The 25,495-nt window shown below is 33.7% G+C and overlaps 2 protein-coding genes across 2 annotated transcripts; one reads left to right on the top strand and one right to left on the bottom strand.

Annotated features, from left to right (window-relative positions):
- Positions 1-16,672: 16,672 nt before the first annotated feature.
- On the bottom strand, positions 16,673-24,442 carry LOC148945560 (uncharacterized). The gene is made up of 4 exons (XM_089099081.1): positions 24,247-24,442; positions 19,566-19,921; positions 17,355-17,496; positions 16,673-16,684 (listed from the first exon to the last, which is right to left on the bottom strand). The coding sequence occupies exons 2-4, from the start codon at positions 19,712-19,714 to the stop codon at positions 16,673-16,675; spliced, it is 303 nt and encodes a 100-aa protein (XP_088955207.1). The 5' UTR covers positions 19,715-19,921; positions 24,247-24,442.
- Positions 20,649-21,101, top strand: LOC148945561 (uncharacterized). Its single transcript, XM_089099080.1, has one exon. The coding sequence runs from the start codon at positions 20,649-20,651 to the stop codon at positions 21,099-21,101; it is 453 nt and encodes a 150-aa protein (XP_088955206.1).
- Positions 24,443-25,495: the final 1,053 nt, after the last annotated feature.

Raw genomic sequence — 25,495 nt, 5'->3', positions numbered from 1 at the left:
TATTGTTCATGGAGTGAGAGACCCCAGTTTGCTTAACGCACAATAGCAATTCTCTTTTTATAGAAGCTGCTTGACTAGTTTTTTGCGTCACAAATTCTCGACTGGTTGTGGTATATTAGACAGGTACCAAAAACAATTCCAGAATATAGAGCAGTAATAATTTTATCAGACTTGGTTAGATAATGATCAAAATATTTTTAAAACATTCATCAACAAAACAATCAGTTGTATCCTATTTAATTGCTGGTTTTAAGATCTTTGATTATACGACACTGTCTTTTTAGTCTAGGATTTCAGGAAGAGAGTATTTAGATAATGAATTACCTATGTTAAAATATCTTATTTTAAGATAATTTCTTATAATCTTTATAGCCTATACTTACAAATAATATAGATCTAAATGCTTTGTGGCATCCTGGCCTGTTTGTCTCTAAAACCTGTCCTGTAATGTATTAATGTCTTCAGCATCTAAAAGCGTCTTCAGCATCACAAGACAAGAGAATAATCGATAAATGAAGAGCGTTACTTCCTGTTACACGAATGTTTGTCAAAAAATTTACCAGAAATCGTTTATTTTTTACGGGGAAAGCATACTTTTTTTCCCAGGGATCAAGTTTTCTGGAGATTTTCGGGAGATTCGGTATCTTCTTTTTTTGTCGGGAGATGGATTAGAAATTCGGTAGATCTCCCGAAAAATCGGGAGAAGTGGAAACACTGAGCAGGCGGGCTATTCAGTTGGTACTATTTAGCCCTCTTCTTTTTGCTTCACTCTGTGGGCTACAGAGCTACTGGCTTGGTTATCTCTTATTTATTAGATATTCTCAGACATCATTCAGTAGACCTTTTGACTCAAGGAGTTCAAATATAAGATGACAGATGTCGATTTCTGTGCTCTGTGTGTAGATATAGTTGACTAGACTCTTGTCTGATAGTGAGATTTTGTGGTGTTTGAAGCATTTTAACAGTTTACAAAGCAAGGTATGTTGTGCAGACGTCAGCATATTACATTCAAATAGGCAATGGTCTATTGTTTCATTATTCATACTACAACGCCTGCAAAAAGGGGACAGGGAATTGAACCACTTGAATAAGAAAACTTATACGAGAATGCAAGAAAATTTAATCCATTTGTTCCAGAACGAATTCTATGATAAATTTTAGAAAGATACTTATTGGGAAAGGCGAAAAGGATAGGATTAAACTTACTAAAATTAATAACTGATAGTCTGCATCGGTAAACATCTCTAATCGGGATTGGTCTCCCACTTGGCTGGTCAATATTTATTGCATTTTTTGCTATTTTATCAACCTGATGATTACCACTTATGCCAGAGTGACTAGGAAGGTACTGAAAATAAGTTTTTATGCTACTTGAAGTAATATTATCAATAATACTGAGACAATGATAAGTGTCAATGTCCAACTTATATTGAGGAGCTGGGGCCAGCATCTCAAGGCTTGATAGAGAGTCGGAATATATGATAATATTATTTGAATTTGCAATTAAAGGTTGGTTTTCTTTAAGGTGTTCTAATGCCATGATTATGGCATTTAACTCAGCAGACATTATACATAAATTATTATATAATCTCTCGCCCATTGCAATTTTCTGGTTAGGAAGGAAAACACCACTTGCAACCTTCTCATTCATTTTTGACCCATCAACAAATATTTGGAAGTGATTTTTATAGGTAATTGTATTAAGTTCTGCAAATTTTTTCTGGACAAAAGCAATGGGGGTTACATCTTTATTCCACTTTGAGAACTCATTATTTATTATGGGACTTGACTAATTCCATGGGGGGATCGGGGGAAAGTGGGTGTAATAGACTTTGCTGGTATTGAGAACTTCTTATGAATATTGGCATACTCATCTTCAATGCCTATATACATGGCTGGATTTCTTAACCAATTATGTAGTGTGTGTGAGCTATTTGATTCGATTTTTGTAAGATGTTTTGTCAAGAGAAAGCTACGTCTCTCCCTTATTGTTGTTAATCCACTCTCCATAAGCAGAAACTTGGTGCTTATGGGTTTCCTAAGGCCAAATATAAGACATATTATATCATTTTGTATTTTTTCAATTTTTTGCATCTGGGTCTTTGCACATGCTCCATAGACGATGAGCCCATAGTCAATATGGGGTCTTATATGTGATTTATAAAACTGGAGTAAGGTTTTCTCCTTACAACCCCGGGGTGTGGAAAGAAGTCTTTTTAGTATAATTGCTTTTCTATTGCATTTTTTTATTGTGTTTGAAATGTGAAGGTGGAAATTGAGTTTTTGGTGAAGCATGAGACCTAGGTAATTAATATGATTATTTTCTGGAATAGTTGTTTTATTTAGAATTAGTTTTGCATTAACATGGTTTCGCTTCCGGTGAAATTGGATTATTTTTGACTTGGTGGGTGCAATGGGTAAATCTGAATGTTGAGAGAATTTTTGAAACTGGAAAAGTGACTTTTGCAGATTTGACTGTGCTATCTGGAAGGTGTTGCCAGATGACCATAGCACTAGATAATCAGCATATTGTAGATTCGTGTGGGGTAGGTTCATGTCCCAGGGATATAGGGCAAATAGGAGGCAACTGATGACTGCTCCTTGAGGTAGGCCTTTGGTTATTGTGTTTTGGGGTGAAGAGGCTGAACCAACACAAACGATGAAACTTCGCGCTTCTATGAAGGATATAATAAAAGATACTAGCTTAGGGGGTACTCCAAGGTTTGCAAGTTTGTTTAAAAGGTTTTGGTGGTTCACATTGTCATATGCCCCTTCAAAGTTTTTGGTCAAGCATGAGACCTAGGTAATTAATATGATTATCTTCTGGAATAGTTGTTTTATTTAGAGTTAGTTTTGCATTAACATGGTTTCGCTTCCGGTGAAATTGGATTATTTTTGACTTGGTGGGTGCAATGGGTAAATCTGAATGTTGAGAGAATTTTTGAAACTGGAAAAGTGACTTTTGCAGATTTGACTGTGCTATCTGGAAGGTGTTGCCAGATGACCATAGCACTAGATAATCAGCATATTGTAGATTCGTGTGGGGTAGGTTCATGTCCCAGGGATATAGGGCAAATAGGAGGCAACTGATGACTGCTCCTTGAGGTAGGCCTTTGGTTATTGTGTTTTGGGGTGAAGAGGCTGAACCAACACAAACGATGAAACTTCGCGCTTCTATGAAGGATATAATAAAAGATACTAGCTTAGGGGGTACTCCAAGGTTTGCAAGTTTGTTTAAAAGGTTTTGGTGGTTCACATTGTCATATGCCCCTTCAAAATCTAGGAAAGCTGCAACTAGGAGATTATTTTTTGAGAAAGATTCATTTATTGCAGTTGTTAGCAAAATGAAAGCATCTGTTGAGGAGTGGTGTTTCCTTAAACCAGTTTGAGCGTGAGGGATCATATTATTTTTTTCAACAAACCAGAGGAGTCTGTGATATATCATTTTCTCCATTATTTTCCCCATCACAGGAGTAATCATTATGGGTCTATAAGACTCAGGGTTATCTTTGGGTTTATTTTTCTTTAGGATTGGTAGGAGGGACAAACATTTCCATATATTGGGGAACAGAGAAGATGACCAAGCGTGATTATAACAATTTAGCAGTTCTTGTTTGTATGAAGGGGTGAGATTCTTTATCCATGTAGGGTGTATATTGTCATAGCTGCCGCTAGTTTTGGTCCTAATATGATATATTGCCTTATTCAATTCCTGGATTGGAAATGGATTAGTTATGTACTCGGATCCTGGGCGTGGTTAGTAACTTGGGTTCATAGGAATTGGGGACAGTTTGCTTTGATTATTTGATGTTAGCTTATTCACAAAAAGAGTTGCAAATAGGTTAGCTTTTTCATTATCATTGTCATAATGGGTATTATTATGTATAAGCTCATACAGGAGTGGGTTGGGGAAAGTCTTTTTCCCACAGATGTGGCTTATGACTTTATGTATAATTGGCTCATGTGTTTCTCCGGAGAGATTATTTGCAAAATTATTCCAGTAATTATATATAACATCTATTATAGTCCTTTTTAGATTAGATTCTGCTTGTAATTTTTTTAAATATGTAGTAGGTGATGTTTTTTTTATGAATTCTGTCCTAGCTGCCTTTTTTATTCTCCATTTATTTAGGCACTCATTTGTCCACCATGCTTTAGGAATTTATTTAGGGAATGTTTTCTTAGGTGTTGTCCTGGGGATAGCATGATTAGCTGTATTTATTAGTAAAGATGTCAAGGCTTCAGCATGTGTGTCAACTGTTGTGTTTGAAATGCATGAACTTTGGGTGAAACTTGTAATTTCATCATTTAGCTTATTTTGAAGAATAAACCAAGTAGCTTTAGTGATAATATAATTGGAGGTATAATATAGAGTGACAGCAGGTTTGTTTAGATTGCAACCAACTACAAAGTGGTTAATATACAGACTAACAATTTTATTTATGTAAATTTTATTCAAAAAATTTAATCACACAATTTGTAGGACAATTGTAGACAATCTGCCACTTTTGGGGTTGAAATATGTATTCAGGTTTGGAGGAGTAGCGACAGCTAATTCATTATTATATGAAGTCATATGCTCAATGAATTTACCAGCTTTATCTGCTGGTTTATTCCCCCACAAAAGGCTGTGGGCATTGAAATCTCCACAAATAATGATATTTTTTAACATATTAGAATTATTTATATAATTGAAGAAATCCTTGGCATCTGTAGTTTGGCCATTAGGGTTATAAAAGCTCATTATATAGGTTTTCAAATTATTCAGCCAAACACTGATACCAATTACATCAACATCATTTGCAAAATCTGGAAAATTGATGCAACAAAATTTTATATTATTTTCAACTAATAAAGCTACCCCACCTCCTTTTCTCTTTGAAGATCTATCCTTTCTGAGGATAGTATATCCCAGAGACTTAATTTGTTGATTTTGGGTTAAATGAGTTTCCTGGAGGGAAGCAATATTAATGGAATTATTATTCATAAAAGATATTAGTTCATTTAGCTTATTTTCTGTGAGTGATCTTACATTCCATTGGAGTATTGATATACGTTGTGTTGTTGATTTATTCTTCATATGGCTGTGTATCAATGTTCAGCTTTGTTAAAAGTAAAGCAAGATATTTTTTTGCTTGAATGAGTATATAATCTGGGATGTAGATTTTTGTCAATTCTGCAATGATTTTTGTTTTCTGTAGTTGATATATGTTCGTGGCCTGAACTGCATTACAGTTTAGAATGAATAAGCATTTATTTGGGGATTGCATTTTTGGTTGTGCATCCTGTTTGTCGGTTAGTGGATTGATTCCTGGTAGTGTTTCGGGTTTGTTTCTTCTTGGGAGGGGGGGGGGCCAGGCTGACCCCATCTCACCGGACAAGGAGGCTTGTTGGCTTGGTGATTCCTTCTGATAGGAATTTGAGCTAGGGGGCTTAGAAGATGGTGTTTTATATGGGGTGCTTGATACATTGGGGGCGTTTGACTTGGGGGTTTTGGTTGGTTTCATTACAGGCTTTATTTGGTATTGTTGGGCAGCATTTGCTTCCATTGCTGCAAAGGGGTATGGGATGGCCTTTTCTGTTGATATTTGGAGTGTTAGAGCTCTTTTCTTGTTAAGCAGGGGTAAGCAGGGCTTAATGATTTATTTGTAGATTCATGAGGGCTTTTGCAATTGATGCATGTAGGCTGAGTGTTGTTGCAAGTTGTCAGCTCTTTAGGATGGAAAGCTTTACAATTACTACACTCTCGGAGAATTTCATTGCATTTATGTCGTGTGTCCCAGTTTGAGACAATTCTGACACTGGATAGGCTTAGGTTTGTATTCCTTGTGTGGTTTGGTTTGCCCCAATAGGAATAATTTTTCTGGGATATTTCTTTTTTCCATCAGTGTGAATAAGAAGGATCTACTAGTTTTTAGGCCATTAGAGTTAGGTTTGCCAAGTTGGGTAACATCCTCAACTGGGATCGTGATTCCAGCCCTATCTGAGAGGCCTTCTTTTAACTCCTGAGTGGATATCTCTTGGGGAACCTTATGAACTACTATTTTTGTTGGTGATTGTTTTGGGTTCCAATTAGATGCAATAATTTGGGTCTTCAGAAGGGATTTTAGGTTAATTATTGTATCCGCTGATTTCTGATCTTCTACAGCTATTAGCAGAGACCCATCACGGTTAATATTAAGAGAGAACATTGATTTTAGCAATTTAAAAATTGCAACTCTTATTGCAGTGATCATTTTTATTTCAAAGGGGGTAGTAAGAGTAATTTTAAGGTAAATTCCTAAGTTTTTGGAGGGATGATCTTGGGCAGGGAGAGGGGAAATACTTTTGATTGGGGAGGTTTTTTTCCTTTTTTAGAGCTTCTAGAGAGCACCTCTTGAAACCCATTATCATCATTTATGGTTACATTAGCCCCTACACTTATCATTGTCCTATTCTCCGAATTGGAGCTATAATTTGAACTTTAAGATAGTGTGCTTGACCAGCCAAGATGTGTATCTTTCACTATGGCACTTTCACTGGAATTTGATTTGGGATCTGGTGGGACTTTTTTTTTTGGAGAACTTCTAAACATTGCATATTGGAAAAAGCTTTAAAAAAAAAACTAAAACAAGAAGGGAAAATAGAATGATATCAAACCGTCGGCACTATACTATGGGGAGTAGAAACACCACAGTATAGCTCTGAGAATGAGTTGAGCAGGATTGGTTTGGTACAACTGCAGATTATAAGCGATAATAATTTACAAGAAAATATATTTTAATTTTCTTATATGATTGCTGTTGCTGTGATAATGAGTTTGACCGTTTTTTTAATCTATTTCTTCCTCTGGCCTTCTTCCTTGCATTTTTTTTCCTACTCGTGTTGATCCAGTCGGATCTTCTGCAACTCTGATTGACAACATTTTCCTGTCTTCTAAAAATGATATTAAATTTTCCTCTGGTATTATTTTCTCTGATCTTTCTGACCATTTTTCAGTTTATTTTTGTTCCCAAATTAAAAATGCTGAACCAAGAAAATACCAGACGTGAGTCTTATTCAAGAATTTATAGTCAGGGCAATGTTCATAGCCTTATGGCTGGTCTTAGTGCTAGTGATTGGTGTTCAGTAATGAATTCTGAAGATGTTAATAGGGCTTCAGCCTCATTAATGAGTCGGCTGACATCAATAATTGAAAAAAGATTTCCCCTAGTAAAATCTTCTAGTAAATATAAACCCAAGATGCCTTGGATTTCTTCTCGTCCTGTGAGATAAACAATGCAGAAGTCAGAGCTTTTCAAGCTGGCTTGCAAAACCCTTAAACCTGATGATTTATCAAAGTATAAGCATTATAAGAATGTATTAATATCTAAAATTAGACTATCTAAGAAGAATTATTTTTTGTTGAAAATTCAGGAATGCAAAGGTAATCTACAGAAAGTTTGGAGTGTAGTTAATGAAGCTTTATATCGTTGGAAACAATCAAAGAAACAGCCTACTGCCTTCAAGAATGCAGACAGTTCAACTATTGAAAAAGCAGCTTTACCTAGTGCCTTCAACTCTTATTTTACCTCCCTACCAACTGTTAAGACCCCCTCCTTTCCTAAACTAGGTAAATCTTCACCAGCTGAGAGAAGTATTTTTCTAACTCCTTGTACAAGCATAGCGATATGTGATTTTATTTCTTCTTTAAGTAGCAGTAACACAGCTGATGCGCTTGGACTAACAAACCATGTGCTTAAGTCTGTTTCTTCTTATTTTATTGAACCCCTTACCCATATTTTTAATCTATCTATTTCAAAAGGTGTATACCCTGATTCGTTTAAAGTTGCAAAAGTATTCCCTCTTTTTACGAAGGGTGATCCCAGCTTTGTGTCAAATTATAGAACTATATCAATTCTCCCAATTTTCTCAAAATTACTTGAAAAAGTTGTGCATAAGAGGCTTTTTTCATTCCTGTCTACTGGTGCTTCAATTGGAAGCGGTTCTGTTCTGTCTGATCACCAGTATGGCTTCCGACCTAAACTCTCTACTGCATGTGCTCTAGTTGACGTTACAGAATTCCTGCGTGTTAACATAGACAATGGTCGTTGTGTTCTAGGACTATTTGTTGATTTTTATAAAGCTTTTGACATGGTAGATCGTTTTTTCTTACTGAGAAAACTGTCTCTACTTGGAGTTCAGGGAATTACCTTTGAATGGTTTAAATCTTACCTGGCTAATTGATATCAGTTTGTGCGTTACGATGGGAAATATTCGGATCTGGCTTCGGTTTCCAAAGAGGTACCTCAAGGCTCAGTTTTGGGACCACTCCTCTTTCTTATATATATTAATGATCTTCCTTCATCTCCCAGCCTTGATACTCACACTGCTTTGTTTGCAGACGATAGTAATTCTTTTGTGGTTTCTAATGATCTGCCCTCTGCTGTTGCTAAGGCTCAGCTTCTGCTCAACCATGTGCGTCATTGATGTGAGCAGAACGGGATGCTGTTGAATAGCTCTAAGAGTAGCATTATTCATTTTGGAAGCCCATACCACGTGTCTGAACCTTTCCGAACAATCGTTATTTTTTTATGGTACTGATAAATTCCCCAGTGCTCTTGTGTTAAACTTTTTGGTGTGCATGTTGATTGTTTTCTTTCTTTCAAAACTCATATTTTCTATACACATTCTATAATTTCTCGTCAAGTGTCTATGCTTCATCGTGCCAATCAATTTTTTCCTCCTGATGTAATGCTTTCTCTTTACTATTCATTTGTCCTTCCTTATCTTTCTTATTGCTGCACTGTATGGGGCATTACTAACTATTCTTCCCTTCGGCAACTCCGAACAGCACAGAATAGAGCGGTGACGGCGACTTTTCGCCTTCCCCGACTCTATCCTACAGCTGATCTTAACAGTCATACAGGTCTAGATTCCTTAGATGTGGTTATCAAGAAGCAGAACCTAAAACTAGCTCATCGAGCCTTCAATTTCTTGCTTCCTCCCAACATCTTATCCTACTTTGATCTAGTATCAAAAGGTAAGTGCCATACTTTGCTTCGGAGCTCTGTTCACCAATTTCGGCTACCTAAAAGGATATCCTCAGCAGCTGAGAAGTCACCAATTTATAGAGCAATTGCTCTTTGGAGCTCTATTCCCAGTGAACTTTCTCTTATCAAAACTCTTCTTCCCTTGGCAGAAAAATATTCTCTAAGGCTTGAAGTAATTTCGTTTTTTTTTTCTTTATTTCTTTATTCATTTTGCTTTATCTATTTTTTCCTCTTTACTTTATATAGTTTTTTTTTCTTTTATCCTCACTTATTATGTTTAATTATATTCGAACCCTGTTGTTTAATAATATCATTAATGGTTTGAAATTTTAATAAATTACAGGACATTTTCAGTTTGGATAAAATTAATTCAAAGGTTATTGTGTAGCAGTTGTTTTTGTTTTTTTTGGTTGATTTTTCTCGCATTGTGTTTATATTTTTGAGATATTGTTTTATTTTTTTCCTTCCCTGATTTGTTTTGTGTCGAGTTTGTGATTGATACGAGATCCTCTACAAGCTATGCTTTTTGGGACCTCTTGCGCTTAAGTGTATTTATGTATTTATTATAGTATTTAATAAATTGAATATATTGAATTGAATCATATTTTTGAGGTAACTTCCAGTTCAATCTTTAATTCCTAAATCTTATACATTGCTTAGTCTATTGCTAAATTTTGTCACAAAATTTTTTTTGGGATTCAACTTGAAAATAAAATTCTTGACTGCAAACGATGTAAGAAATAGCGATTGGGAAACTGCATTCGAAATGATTTAAATTCATTTCATAAAAACGATCTTGTTTTTTGTCAACATATGAAGAACTGTGTCTATTGCAATATTTGCAATTGCATATTGCATCTGTCTGTTTTTTATGCAAAGTAACAAAAGAGACGAAAATTAATGAACAAGAGAAGTGAAGAATTATGGTATTCCAAGTAATATTTGGCAGGGAAAGTCACTGGTGATAAATCGCTAAGGGTGGCACTGTGATTGCGTGGTTTTCGGGGATTCGGGGGACCAAATTTTTTTTCGGAGTGACGCATAAATTTTCGGGGAAATACCCGAAAATTCGGGGATAGTGCAAGCCCTGCTTGATTTCTAATCAGGAAAATCGAAATACTAAACCACTCGAGAATAAAAAGCTCCGAATTTGCGGTTGACGCAATAAAGAATTGCCGCAAAATTAATTTAAAGTCGACCAAACGCCGCCACCTCTTTTGGCGGTGGCGTGCCTGTGGCGCGCCGGCGGCGTTACGACACTTCAGCAGCGTTCAACCGGGCGTCTAGTCGGCGGCGTTCAATCGATCCGCCGGCGCGACGTCGGGGTCTAGCTGGAACAAATATCCTGAAATGGTATCTTTCATTCCATCTAGTTCTTGGTCATCATTAAAAATATTTTGCGACGCATCAGAATAGTCACTTTCTGAAGTTTAGGTCATATTTTTCCACAAAATGTATTTTCACTAATATATATATAACAATCAACAGATTTTGTAAATTTTTAATTTTCACTAATGAAAAACACTGTGGGATTCATAGGAAATAGTTTTCCCTAATATTATTCAGATCCGCAGTTTATCATTGTTTTATTATTGACAACATTGTTTTGCGAATTTATTCTAACTAAAAATGCTTATAGCCTAGCAGCTAAATAAAAACTCCTAGGAAACCCGATTTTCAGGTATGAATAGACCTAAAATAGATTAAGAGGGCTAAATATGTTTTCATTTTGGTGTCCTTGGAACTATAAGGAGAGTTGCCCTGCTTCAACCCCAACCACATCCAGATTTATGCAATTGTTAAGTGAGTCAATAAGTTCAAACATTATCCTATGTAAACTGAACCTTTAGAAAAAGAGTGGAACTTTCATAAATTACCATTGACGATATTTTCAAAAATATCTCCTTAAACATGCTCCGTCTTTTGCTGTCTATTAGCTAACTTATTTTTCCAATGATTCAATAATCAAACAAGAACTGTTTTATGCAAGATGAACATCTTTTATAGGTAAAATATTATAAAATTTATATAAATATAATTTATGTAAATACCTTAGATACAATGAAAATATAAAATTTTGCACTTCCATAATTTAACATTAATGATTTTTTATGAGCATTTTGTTGTTACATACTTGGAATATTTTCTGTATTTGAATGACTTTTAGCTTTAAGTAAGAAGAGATACCAACCTTCACCCCCATCCACATCCAAAATCTCTCACTGTTGAAGTGAGTTAATAACTGTTGAAGTTGAGTTAATCAAACATAAACTACCATGTGTAAGATGAACATTTAAAAAAAGTGACTCTTCCATGCTCTAACATTGAGGACATTGTTATATATATTTTGTATTATGTTTTGGGAAAAACTTTCTGTTTTTGGATGATTATTACCTTAAAGTAAGAAGAGTTACCCTACTCCAACTCTAGCCGCATCCACATTTGCTTGTTTTCAAGTGGTTCAACAGTGATTTAGAATTTTCATAATTTCCTAGGCAATCGCTTTTTTTAGGGCATATTATTTTTTTTTTATAATTATTAGCTTACATTTATATATGATTTAACTAAAATATGTTTGGATTTTAAATTATAGTGCATTGTTTTATTGGCAGTAAAAGTTTGATATCTTCTTTTCAAGATGATTCTAGAATTTGGGTACTTGTGCATTTTATGGTACCCACAAAAGAAGTCAAGTTTGGTTAATGTTAATGAAATATAGTAGCCTAAATATGTTGTATAGCCCAAGGATGTACCCAGGATTTTGTTTTGGAGGGGGTTTTACTTAAAGATTTTTTGGAGAGGGTTTTACTCAAAGATTTTTTTGGGGGTTGGGGGGGGGGGGGGGTTACACAAAAACCTCAAAAAATGCATACAAAATTTTTTTATATTGTTTTTGTTAAGTTTTTACAAGTCAAACAAACATTTTTTTTTGGGGAGGGGGGTGTTCAACCCGCCCCCCTCTGGGTACAGCCTTGGTATAGTGTACAAGATTCCATAACTGAACTAGGGACAAGGTAAAAGCGTTAATCAATTCTGTTTTTTATGCTTTTTCTAAATTGCCTAAAATAAGCAATTTCCTTACAAATACACTCCTTCCATAAGGATACTAAATATAGGCCAAGGATCAAAAAGCTAAAAGAAAACACCAAAACAATTAGATTCTTCCTTTATGATATACAAGATGTTTTAACCCAATTTTTTTCAACATTGTACAGCAAATCCTAAGCAGACTAATCTTAATTATCAGCCAATACCCACTGACTAAACACACAGCCAATATATTGTCCCAGATTTGGGGCCTGTTTACTATGTTTAGGATGAGTATATTTTGATTAGGATACTTAGTCAAAGATTATGCATTGGTGGCCAAGCACTGGGGGATTTTTCTCAATGCAACCCCTTCCCTATAGCCTAGTCTAAGCTTTTTTAGTTTTATAAACATTTGCCAGAATCTTGCTGAAAAATTTACATAGGCTAGCCCTAAGGGTGACTCATTTACACAGGTGGCATAACAGCCTTAGATCCGGCAACATTTTTCTATAACCCACACAAAGTTTTCACATAAACTAATTTGTTAGGCTATCAACCAGGTAGAATAATGATACCACAGACAAAATCATAATAGGAGACCCTTAATGAAATTTCACTTGTAAATATGACAAGAAAACGTTTGAAATGAGACTAATTACACACTTTTGGAGAATATTGCACTTCCAGCATAAAAATAGACTTACCAACATAAATATGCTATGATTTTTTGCAAATTGTGGGGAATTCTAAATAACACAGGAGAAATTCGCACATTCCTCTGTTAGTTAAAAGTCTGTTAGTTGAAAGTTACAATCATTCCATTAAAAAACATACAAATTGTGGAATGATGAGGAATGACGAGGAATGATGATTTTATTAAAAAAACAGGCCTTAATTGTCTAGAAGGACACTAAAAGATCCTTGTTTGACTGATTTGGACACTTTTGTCCCTAAAAGTTTTGGCAACCCTTGTTTCGTGTTTGTTTTTCTGGCAACCCTAGATAAAGAACATACTTCTTATGCGGGGCTCCCACGGCGTCAATAAAGTTAATAAAGTATTCCGCTAAGTTACATACCGTAAAGTTCGTCCCGCTCACACATGAATTTTACCTTCCTGACTTTATGGAAATATTTTGAAGCAATTAATTTGAATTATTCACACGTTCATTCTTGAGTATATCTGACATTTTTTTTTTGATAACTTTTTCAATTTAATAAGTTAGTCTTAAGTTAGACGTTGTTTTCACATTAAAATTTATTAAAGAAGGCTCAGATAAAAAGTAGCCTAGGCCCCCAAATTTTTGCTGGACTATGTGATAAAAACTTCCAGTAGGCTGATCAGTTATTAGTTCATCAAAATTCATAAACACCTAGGCCAATTTGTGCTCATCTGAACAATAAACAGAGTCTGTACCAAAATTAGTTCCTTACAAGCTTGTGAATTTATAAGCTGGCCTAGGTGTGTATCAGATTTAACCGAAATCCTATTTATCTAGGCTGATGCAATATTTAATGATTTGCATTTAGGAAACTGCGGTAAAATTTTAGCTTAGCTACACTTTGATATCTTTGAAAGGAGTTAGGTCAGGGAAATGAAATTTTCAGGGACAGGTCCACAGACTAAAGTAGCCCTGTGTCCCAGGAAGGCACTTTTAAGTGTACCTACATTCTCTGCTCCCTAAACAAGGCAGTTAGATTTGATGACCCTAAAAAATCTTATTGTTATGAACATGAAACCTTACAAAACAAATTTTCTGCTTAAATGAAGTACAACAAAACTGTTTTCAGCTTCACATCTTTGCTCAGTCCCAATTTATGAGGTTTTAGAGTTCTAAAAATACATTTCCTAATTTTAAAAAACAAATGATTAATATGGCTTAAAATTTTACTGAAATGGTATTTTCACAATAAAGACCAGAGAAACAGAAACTGGTATCTGAAAATTAAGGTAACATGTTGTTTTGTCAAAATTTCAATAGGTTTTAAAGACCTGTCAAGTAAGCAAACAAAAGAGCTTAAGAAATCAGAGGAAGCTTGGCAACACCATCATTTTCATAAACCAACCCCTTTCCAAGATAGTAAAAATAGTTATACTAGAATTTTTCCAAAACTGGTATTATTTTTATAGTGAACAAAGTTTTATATTGAAATAAACAAAAGATATATGCTACAGACAAAATTACGACACAATTTTGTGTCGCCTAGAAATTTATCACACTCAAAGCAAAAATATAAAAACCATTTTATATTTCTTATGGATTGATCATTATTCATGTTTTTTTCTGATTAAAAATCTGGTATTTAATTTCCAATTTATGGCCCCCAAATAAAGTTTTTGTGTTTTACCATACTTTTGCATCAACTAATGAACTTACCTCTAATGAAGCCCATGTAAACTTTCAGTGCAATTCAAGACACACTGAGACACAAGTTTCAGCATTCATGCTGCATGCTTCCAAATGAGGTGTAAGATTACTATCTCAAAAAGGTTAGATTTGTATGGTAGCTAAATAGCCTGTGTGGTTTTTTTAATTGTTGCACTAAGTTTAACAAAAAAAATACAAAATGTCTATGAAGGGGCAAAACATTGGTTTTATGGGATATTAAAAGTGTGTGTATAGAGGGGGTTGGGGGGTTGGAGATTGATCTGGACGTGCTGAACTTGGCAAAACAGCTAGAATTGGTGGTAGCAAAGGATTCTTACTAGGTCATTTGCATTACATTTTTCAGAGAGGGCAAGCAATGACATCAAGTGTAATATGAATAAATGTTTTTTAAGGTTTAAAATTGACTTGGAGCATAAACAAAGTTCAACATGCTTCTTATTGAACTGAAATGGGGGGTAATGTTTAAACTTATGGGTTGCTTTATCTCAAGGAGGCTTTCATATCTTAAAGGTGTTTTCTGACTTTTAATTTAGAGGTAGCATGACAAAGGGTTTGAATCCCTTCTCCTATGAATTGAATGTAATGGGATCTGATTGAGTTTCGTTACCTCTATCCTGAGACTAAGGATTACAGATTTAGGAATGCTTGCTGTCCTCTGATTCTGATTCCCAATAGGAACGTTACCTAGAGTACACAAGAGATCTGACTGGAACCACTAATTGATCAAATTCTTAAGATGCATGGCTTCAAACTAAATTCACTGTACAACCAATGGAATTCCTCCCATTTTTTTCTAGTTGCATATACACATATGTTTAACATTCCCTGTTCTTTGCTTTTTAGATCAAGATGGAAGAAGAAATTTTATTACTTTTGAATATGCAGTTGCTCCTGATATTACTTTTGAAGAAAAGGAGAGTTGTAAAAAGTACAAGAAGAGTTTGTGTGAGGAACGTCTTCAAAGTTTCTAAGTGAAAAGATCAGGGCCCAGTTCACAATTTAATGAAAGAGTTACTTTTTTCAAATGACATAATTCTATTTGCCAACTATGTAAGAATGTCCCCAGAAACATGGAATTTCCTTCTAAGTAAAGTGTTTGCAAGATTAGAAAAAAAGACAACCAATATGAGGAAACCTATCACTCTTGCTGAAAGACTTTGTGTTACTGTGCACTACTTAGCAGCAGGTAATTACCAAAAGTCTTTGACCTATGAGCACAGACTTGGGCACAGTACAATAGTAAAAATAACACAGGAAACCATGGCAGCAATTATTGAAACTCTTCAAAGTGAGTATTTACCCACACCGTCTACAGAAACATTGAAGAAAATTGCTGATAAATTTCTTCATATTTGGAATATTCCAAATTGTTGTGGTGCTGTGGATGGTAAGCACATCCGCATCATTGCCCCTCACAATTCAGGCTCAACATTTTATAATTATAAGATTTTTTTTAGTATTGTCTTAATGGCAATTTGTGATGCTGATTACAAGTTTACCTTTGTTGACATTGGTGCACCTGGTAGTGGGAGTGATGGAGGTATATTTTCTAAAACAAAATTTGCCCAAGACTAGGATAATGGGACCTTCCCTCTTCCACCTAATGTTCTCCTCCCACAATCAAGAGTAATGTTTCCTCACTTTATTGTGGGAGATGAAGTTTTTCCTTTGAGGATGCATATCATGAGGCCATACCCAGGGAAATATTTAGCAAATGACAAAAGAGTTTTTAACTACTAGCAAGGGCCAGAAGAGTAATTGAAAACAGTTTTGGCATTTTAGCCTCCAAGTGGCAAATCTTCGACACACCAATTGATGCCTCACTTGAAAAAGTAAACCAAATTGTTATGTGTTGTGTTATCTTGCATAATTTTTTGAGAGTGAGGGATAGCATAACATCAATTAATGCACGATACATACGTCCTGATGAAATTGATAATGGTGATGAAAATAATGCCCAGTGGAGAAATTTCTCAAGGCCAGTTGATACATGGACTAACATAAGAAGAAGTAGTGCAAATAACTATACTGCAAGGGTGAGGCAACTTCGAGATATATTCTGCAGTTACCTCAATGGTGTTGGGAGTGTGCCTTGGCAGAATGATATTATCAATAGACAATAAATCCTCAATTTTCTTTTCCTATCTGATTATAAACTTGTGCTACATACCATATTGTCCAGTTCTAGTAATATTCAAATTATAAATAAAGTACAATATATTGTTTGTATAATTGTTTATTTACTCACTGGCTATACTAAAACAAAATAAAGAATCATACTAAGTGCCATACAAAAATATACATAATAATAAATGTATATATATATATATATATATATATATATATATATATATATATATATATATATATATATATATATATATATACATATGTATATATGCAACATGAGGTAGTCATCTAGTTAGCTAGTTTAAAAATAAAATAAACCCTAGGAAGTATGCAAATGGCAGTCCACTTACTTCCTAGCATGATTATGAAAGTCAAAGTTTCTCAAGATAGATGCTTGTTGCTTCATCATTTTTTATGCTAAGTCTCAATATTTTGCTCGTACAGCATACATTTCTGCTTTTGCACTTATCTGCAAATCACTTGGTAAAGTCTTTAAATCTTTTGAAATTGCCACAGCAAATACATCTGGAATTTCTTGTCCATCGTTTGACAGTTCTTTTTTATTTTTATTCCCCATTGCCTCTACAACATCTCCAATTCTTTGGGTGAGTATGATGTGTATATATATATATAATATATATATATATATATATATATATATATATATATATATATATATATATATATATATATATATATATATATATATATATATATATATATATATATATATATATATATATATATATATATATATATATATATATATATATATATATATATATATATACAATACATCTGGAATTTCTTGTCCATCGTTTGACAGTTCTTTTTTATTTTTATTCCCCATTGCCTCTACAACATCTCCAATTCTTTGGGTTAAGCTAGTGATTTGCAAATCCAGCTCTGTAGACTTGGATTTCTTCTTGCTATTAGAGCTAAAAGTAGAATTATTCAAGTTAAAGATTATATATATATATATATATATATATATATATATATATATATATATATATATATATATATATATATATATATATATATATACTATCTAAGAAATTAGTAGAATTACTAGCCTCTAAATTGATTTTTCAAATTCCGTAAACCACAAGCATATTGAAGTAAATTTTTACATATCTGATGAATCTAGTCATCAGTAGTTAAAATTGAAATATTCTCTCCCAGATCAGATAAAAACACAAAAACTTACATTTTCATTTGAATTTTATAGACAAACTACCACACAGATCATTACATTGAAAAAAATAATCAAATATACACTACTTCCCCTAAACGTTCAATTTTTTATTGTTAATACTCGATTTATCCTTTTTTTTGTAGTTTTGTTAATTTTTAAAATACTTAAAAACCTCTTCAAATTCAGCAGAATCCTTAAGGGGCAGCAGACCCACTTACAAGAAGGATTATGTGTGCTTGCTATTAGTTCAATTTTGATCATTTAAAACAAGTTTAAGTTTGTTTTTTAATTGTTTTAGAGCTTTAAAAAAAACCTTTTATAAAGTATTTTGAAGTTGGGTGAATAAAGACATGGATAATTGTAGAAATATAAAACCCAATAAATATCGTTAATTTAATTGATAGCAAATTAATAAAATAATAATGTGGTCATAATGAATACTATTTTTTTCTTTTTTTGAGGGGGGGGGAGGGTGATACCGGGGCACTGTTTATTGAATGTGTTGTTGTATAAACTTAAAAAAAGGAACATTATATTGGAAATTGGAATGGCTTGTACCCTTTTTAATAGTCGAAAGTGATTGGAAGGCAACTAACACCCCTTTCAAGCCCACTATTTCCCAAAACACATCCAATCAAAGTTTTGAGATAGCCATTTTGTTCTATGTAGTGGAGAGTTTTATAAATTATGTATTTGAGGATGACAGAGCACCCAGGGCAAAGGTTGTAAGTTATGTCCTGGGGATGGTTTTTATAGAAAGTGGGTCATATTAACTTTGGAGGGGGCTAATTGGATTAGTAATGAGACTGTCTCTTGTTCTTTTTAAGAGTCAAAGTGATCAGTGGGGATCTACCCCCCCCCCCCACACACACACACATTGTATTATCTTGAAATGCATCTAATAGAAATTTTGAGATAGCTAGTCTAATATCATATAACAAGGCCTTTGGGGCTGAAACAATCCCAAAAGATTAGGGGCAAGGGTTGTAAGCTATGCCCAGGGGGTCTTTAAATTTTTTTTTTATGGAAGAGACAGTTGTTTAACTTTAGAAGAGGCTCAGTCTTTCTCCGTGAAAAGGACTATGTAAATATAAAACAAACAGAAATTAAACAAAACACTTTTTAAAAAAAATAAATTTTTTAACAAAAAGTAAAGAACTACATTAAACCAAAATGAACAAAGATAGAATCAAATAATCTACCAAGAATACAACTTCCACAAATCAGTATCAATAAATAAATGAAAGAGAAAACAAATAGAAATTAATATATATAAGAGTCAAACTCAAAACAAGCAGACACTAATATGAGTGGGGTTCTAAATTCCAAGCTTTCCAAAAGCCAGAATATAATTTGTACTTTACTGAAAATATTCTTTTAAATGTCTTCACTTTTCTAACTTTAAGAAGTCAAAACCAATTAAGATTTTAAGGAATAAATATCATCATATTTATATTAAACTGACAATGCAGATTTTTTTTCAGTAAATTCATTTTAATTCTGTTCATTAAAGTAAAAAATATAGTCTGTCTTTTTCTTGGTAGATTATTTGATTCTATTTTTGTTCATTTGGGTTTAATGGAGTTCTTTACTTTTTTAAAAAACTTACTTTTCTGAAAAGCTTTTTTTAATTAACTTAAAAAAAGATTATATATAGTCTATACTTAATGAAACGAAGAATACTTTCATACCACTTTTTTCTATTGGTTTGCCTCAAAAATATATTGAGCTTTATCTCTTGAATGGATATTTGATTTTAGGAGGAGACTTATTTCCTTTGAAAAAGTGAGAAGAATGAAGAGAGCAAACCTTCCAGGTGTTCCAATACCAGCATTGACGTGAGAAGAACTTTGAGAAGTCTGTTCAAGAGGGTTGGATTCTTCCTCATACACAGAAGTGCTGGGCATATCATTTTCTTCCATATACTCCATTGATGGACTTCTTACTATGTATTCCATGGGTGAGCTTGTGCTTTCCCTACTTTGGTCTGGTTTATAATTTGAGACCCTGCTTTTTTTGCTTTGCCGGAGTTTAATGTGGTCTGACCAAAAAGCATCACATAATTTTCCTCTCTTCTCCTGAGGATCCTGATGGTTTTTTTATGCTTCGCTTTTGTCAGTAATAGGTTTCCCTCAATTTTTTGAATTTATCTTCACATTCATGAGCTATAAGAAAAAAGATAACTCATATAAATTTGAAGTTAATAAATATAAAACATGTTACAGTGAATTCTACTGACAGAATTCCATCTAAAAACCTAAATGGTACCAGATTATTGGCATTTTAACATGGGTATAATAAAAATAAAAATACACCAGCAGCAGAGATGGCATAACATTACCCAGCTGGAAAAATAAAATTTCATACCTTAAGTTCCACAAATAATGAAAAAAAAACTGCATGTCTGGAACAAAATATATATAATGTATTATTTACTTGTTATTTGTTTATATATTGTTTTAGCTTTATTTGTATTATCAAATCCCAAACTAAATTCTCATGACTTCTGGAGTTTAAAAAGGGAATCTATAGTAAAGAAGAAAAAGATCCCTTTGAATCCTGATCTTTCAATTTATAAGAAACATCATAATATAAATGTACCAAAATTCTATCAGAACCTATCAACCTCAAATTATATGGATGAGTGAATCAAACACTCAATTTTGATTGAAAGCAGAAAGGGCAAATGGAGAAAATTACAGACCAGAATGTCTCACGTCACTTGTCTGTAAACTAATGGAAGGGTGTATCAGAAACCGCATACTGCACAATGTCCTAAAGAACAAACTGATAAACCCAGATCAGTACAGGTTCCTTCCAAACAAAAGTTGTGCCACGCAACTATTAGACACGCTGAACAAATGAACACATCTTGATCCCATCCACATCTTGATGGACATCTACGGAATTTTGGTATCCAGACAAAAACAACTAAACTGGGTTCAGTCTTTCCTGAAAAACCAAATGCAAAGAGTCAAGGTTGGTGAGACCTTTTCTGAACCAGCCAGAGATACAAGTGGAGTCATTCAAGGTAGTGTTCTTGGACCCCTCTTGGTCATACTATTTACCAACAAAATTAACAGCAATATCTCAAGCTCTACCAATACTTTTGCAGATGACCCTAAACTCTGCAGAAAAATGGTATCACACACAGAAAAAGCCATCATTCAAGAAGATGTTGACAAACTGACAGAAAACCTGAAAAACCTTGGGCTAAAATTCAAATCAAGCAAAAAAAAAGTCATACAGATCAGCAAGAGAAAAGAAACAGCCCCACAGTTAACTATAGAAAGATTGATTTACAAAAGCTATGGTTTGGCTATAAAAGCAATACAAATAAAATAGCTTTGAAGGCCTCTCAACTCACTGGTCTAATTGGGCAGAGCTTCAAGCATCTCAACCAGCAGACTTTTGTAAAGCTGTACAAAGGGTTAGTCAGGCCTGTTATTGAGTATAGTAGTGTCATATGGGGTTCTAACTCTAATACAGACTTAGACAAGATGAAGAGAGGTTACAGAAAGTGCAAGGTCCACCACTCAAGTACAGAAGAGACAAACTCCAGATGTTCAAACTTAAAAACAAGTTGAAAAAAACTTAGCTTCAAACATTACTTTCAGCTCTCCTAAACCCCGACTACACAATGTCAATTGGTAAAACTGTTCTTAGTCCCATGCCCTAAATAAATCAAGAACCAATTTTTGGAGAGTCAGAGCTTTTTACAACTGGAAAAGTCTCCCAGAAAGTGTTGTGAAAGGAGACACACTAAATGCATGATAAAAATTGACTTGACCAATTATTGAAAGAACACATGTACACACACAACTCTTAAACATCTCCCTTTAATGACTGAGAACTGTTAATACTACAATGTGTACACACTCCTTCAAAGTTCATGAGTTTGGGCTCCACTGGCCAAACACTCTGGGGAGACCCTTACCAACAGTTTAAATTGCAAAATTTCAGATAGCCAAGTATCAGAGAAACAAGACCTGACAAACTAACTGACAGCCACCTAGAGAGTGCCATAACAGGGATGTTTCCCTAAAGGCACTGAGGATCATGTAAGTAATTTAAGTAGTGAAACAACAATGATCTCATTGGCTGTAGAATTTGACAAGGTAGGTCTCAGTGTCTAAATAATTTTGTAAGCCAAATTCTAAATTTATACTTTAAATTTAAGACCTATGAATTTTATCCTCTTGGGCTATAGGTTATGGCTAGAAAGGTCTTAGGGCTTAGATCATGTTAAAAGCCAAATTTGCAATGGTCCTTTTCTAGTTAGACTCTGTATAATTTTGCAAATTGGAAACATTCCAAATTGATAGTAAAAATAGTGCTCTGAGTATTTCTAAACTAACATTTTACCTACAACTTCTCCTTATTATGAAGGTCTGAAACATCTATCAAAATAGATTCTATCTTATGTTTACTTTATGTTAATTAATCTCTATCCAATTCACGTTAATGCAACCGTTATCAACCTGCTTTCTCTTTACCTGTACACATGGGTACCCATTTGGGGGGGGGCTCCCCCCCCTGGCGGAATGTTGCTGCATTATTGTTATATTTGTGGTCGGAGTTTTATATTCTATAGCATAACAAGTGCACATTCTATGAGGTTTGCCCCCCCTGGAATTCAGCTTCGGGGCGCCCATGCCTGTACAGTCTTACCCACAGTGTGATGAGGACAGACCTAGGAATGAGAGTCCCAATTTTCTACAGTTTTTTAAGGTGATAGTTGGAGATTTGCTGAAATTTTCTTATTTTGGGCAATAAAAATTGGAAAATGGTGTTGATCAATCTGTCCAAATTTTTAAGGTGAATGTTGGTAGCTTGTTGACAGTTTTTAAACATCCATAAACAACTCTACAATAACAAAACAACATTGTTCAATGTGTAAAAACTAGAAAACTACCAGTACATGCATTTGCAATACCAGAAAATGAGGACAATATATATATATATAAAAAAAAAATATATATATATATATATATATATATATATATATATATATATATATATATATATATATATATATATATATATATATATATATATATATATATATATATATATATATATATATATATATATATATATATATATATATATATATATATATATATATATATATATATATATATATATATCACAGAAAAGGGACTAAAATTGGTAGTGTCAGCATTGGTAAAATTAAGTTATAGACAATTCTAATAATTTCTACTCTTGACTATGCACCCTATCCCTCTAGGCTATTAGTACCAGTAACAGCCAAAGACTTTGCCTCCCCAAAAAAATAAATTATTACTCTGATATGCAACATGATTTTATGAATCAGATTTTAATTTTCTACTAATTGTTTTCTGCATTTTTAGATAACATATTTATGCCACTCAGATTTATTCTTTTCAAGCAAATGAATTCTACAATTAATCTATAATATCATGATTTTCAAAAGTCAAGAATGAATATAACCATTGAAAAAAAAATGTAAACAATAAGCATATAAAAACAAAAGTGAAATATATTATATGAGGGTATGGCTAGGACCACTAGGGGTGAGTGGGCAGAGGAGATCATCATTAGAGCAGCAAAGTTGTACTTACAGGGACCAAAAATTCGAAAATCTAATGGAAGGTATATTAGGGCAAAATTACCTTAAAGTTGATTTTCATGCCTATTTCTAAACCCAACTCAATAATATGATTTGGTAGATATTGACGAAAGTATGTCCCAGGAATGTATTTTGAAGTACCTACTTTACACTGTTTCTATTTCAAGAGGGTCCTGACCTTTGATGATCTTTAAAAATCTGTGTTATAAAAATTGGAGCTTGCAAAATGGATCTTCTCAAATGAAATTGTTTTCAGTTTCACAACTTTGCTCAATCCCAATTTATAAGATTTTAAAGATAGTCTATATACATTTTCTAAATCTTGAAGAAATAAACAGTAATATGGCTTAAAATTCTACTCAAATGACAAGAATTACATTTTCAGAACTAGTCAGACAAAAAGAAAATGATTGCTAAAAATTAAGGTAAAACGTTGTTTTGTGAAGTTTTCCATAGGTATATAAATTTCAGGACCCTCTAGAGGGAGGACAAGTGGAGATATGTACTTTAAAATACCTTTCTGGGACATACTTAAGCCTGTAGATCTATCCCTGAAAGTTTCATTTTCCTAAACTAGTCCCTTTTCAAAAGAGCCAAAAGTAGCTAATGTAGAATTTTACCAAAGATTGAACTGGCTTTTATGTTGACTTTTGGATATGGTCGGCTATTAATAGAGACACTTTTCCTGGGTTTTGTTTAAGCTTTAAATTCACAATACTAGGACAACTGATTGATTCTCTCTAGATGGTTTAATTATTTTGACTAATTCTCCCTATATGCCTTAAGAGAACTTCTGGCATGGGATAGCCTAAAAAGAAACCTATTATCAATACCCTAGCAATATTTTCAAAAGAATGAACACAGATGTTAGCTCACCTACAAAATGAGGACCCAATTCTTGACACATTAGGCCTACTTCACTTATTTCCTTGAATGCATTTTCAACACAAATTCTGTCCTTATGTTCCCCTTGTGAGGAACTGTATATCAAAGGTTTATTTCTCACTAGTGAAATAAGCAAGTCTTCTGCTTCAATGTTCCACATATTAGAGAAAAAAGTTCAAGACAGGCTATCTAATTAGTTTCTTTTATCTGAATTGATATTTTCTACAAGTCTTTTCCTATTGGCAAAACTTTCCGGAACGTATGGAAAAAGTTAAATAAAGTTTAACTTCTTTCCGACAACCATAAAGTCAATAAAGTTATAAGAGGAAAACGGTTTATTAACCTTACGGACAGCTTTATTAACTTTATTGACGCAGTGGGAGCCCCGCTTTAGTGTTGGGCGATAATTTGATCAAACGATATATCGAAGTATCGATATTTTTACTTTCGATATTCGATAATCGATATATAGATTTCGATATTTCTGATCAGTTTTTATTCAGATTAACTCTTGGCTTTGCAAAGTTAAAAAAAAATTGGGTACTTCTCTGTTAGCCACTACACACTCGAGAATCTGAATCTATAAAATCATACAACAACCGGTTTATAGCTGTCTGTATACGGAGACAATTAGCTTCGACTCAGTGGAAAACTACATTGTAGCTATATTTTAGTTATATATTTAGTTGGTATTTTGGTTTATTTAGGTTAGGTTACTTATTGCATGCAGCCCCGCTATACTTAACCCCCACCCCACCATCCCCCGAGTGTGCAAAAATACAGCCCAAATTATGTATATGATTGATGATTTTATATGATGATTTTTTTACATATGAAAAAGGATGATTGATATCGAATCTACACGGGCCAAAATTAATCCTTCTCTCCTTTGGCGTTTTCTGTCCTTTAAAAGCGATGAGTCTTTATTCGCATCTGCTATCCCTGATTCTGAATGGTACGCATATTATAGATTCAATATATATTATTATTATTATTATATCCTATCTATTTCCCAAGCATAGCAGTTGTTTCTACCCCGTACCTGTAGATCCAAATTCTCGAATGTGTACTGGCTGATAGAAAAGTACGAACAATTATAAAAAAAGTGTATTTTGCGCAATTTTTTTAAACTTTGAATAATAGAAAATCAAGCAATAAAAACAAACTTTGATTACAAGAGTGAATATCATAGAAATCTAGACTTGAAATTACTCGGGCTCAGGGTAAAGAAAGATGACCT

Source organism: Artemia sp. Qi Xiang Cuo, chromosome 13 (genome assembly GCF_049724085.1).
Source record: "Artemia sp. Qi Xiang Cuo chromosome 13, ASM4972408v1, whole genome shotgun sequence".
Classification (NCBI taxonomy): Eukaryota; Metazoa; Arthropoda; class Branchiopoda; order Anostraca; family Artemiidae; genus Artemia; species Artemia sp. Qi Xiang Cuo.
The sequence above is the reverse complement of the archived record's forward strand: the minus strand, read 5'-3'. Positions and strand labels throughout refer to the sequence as shown.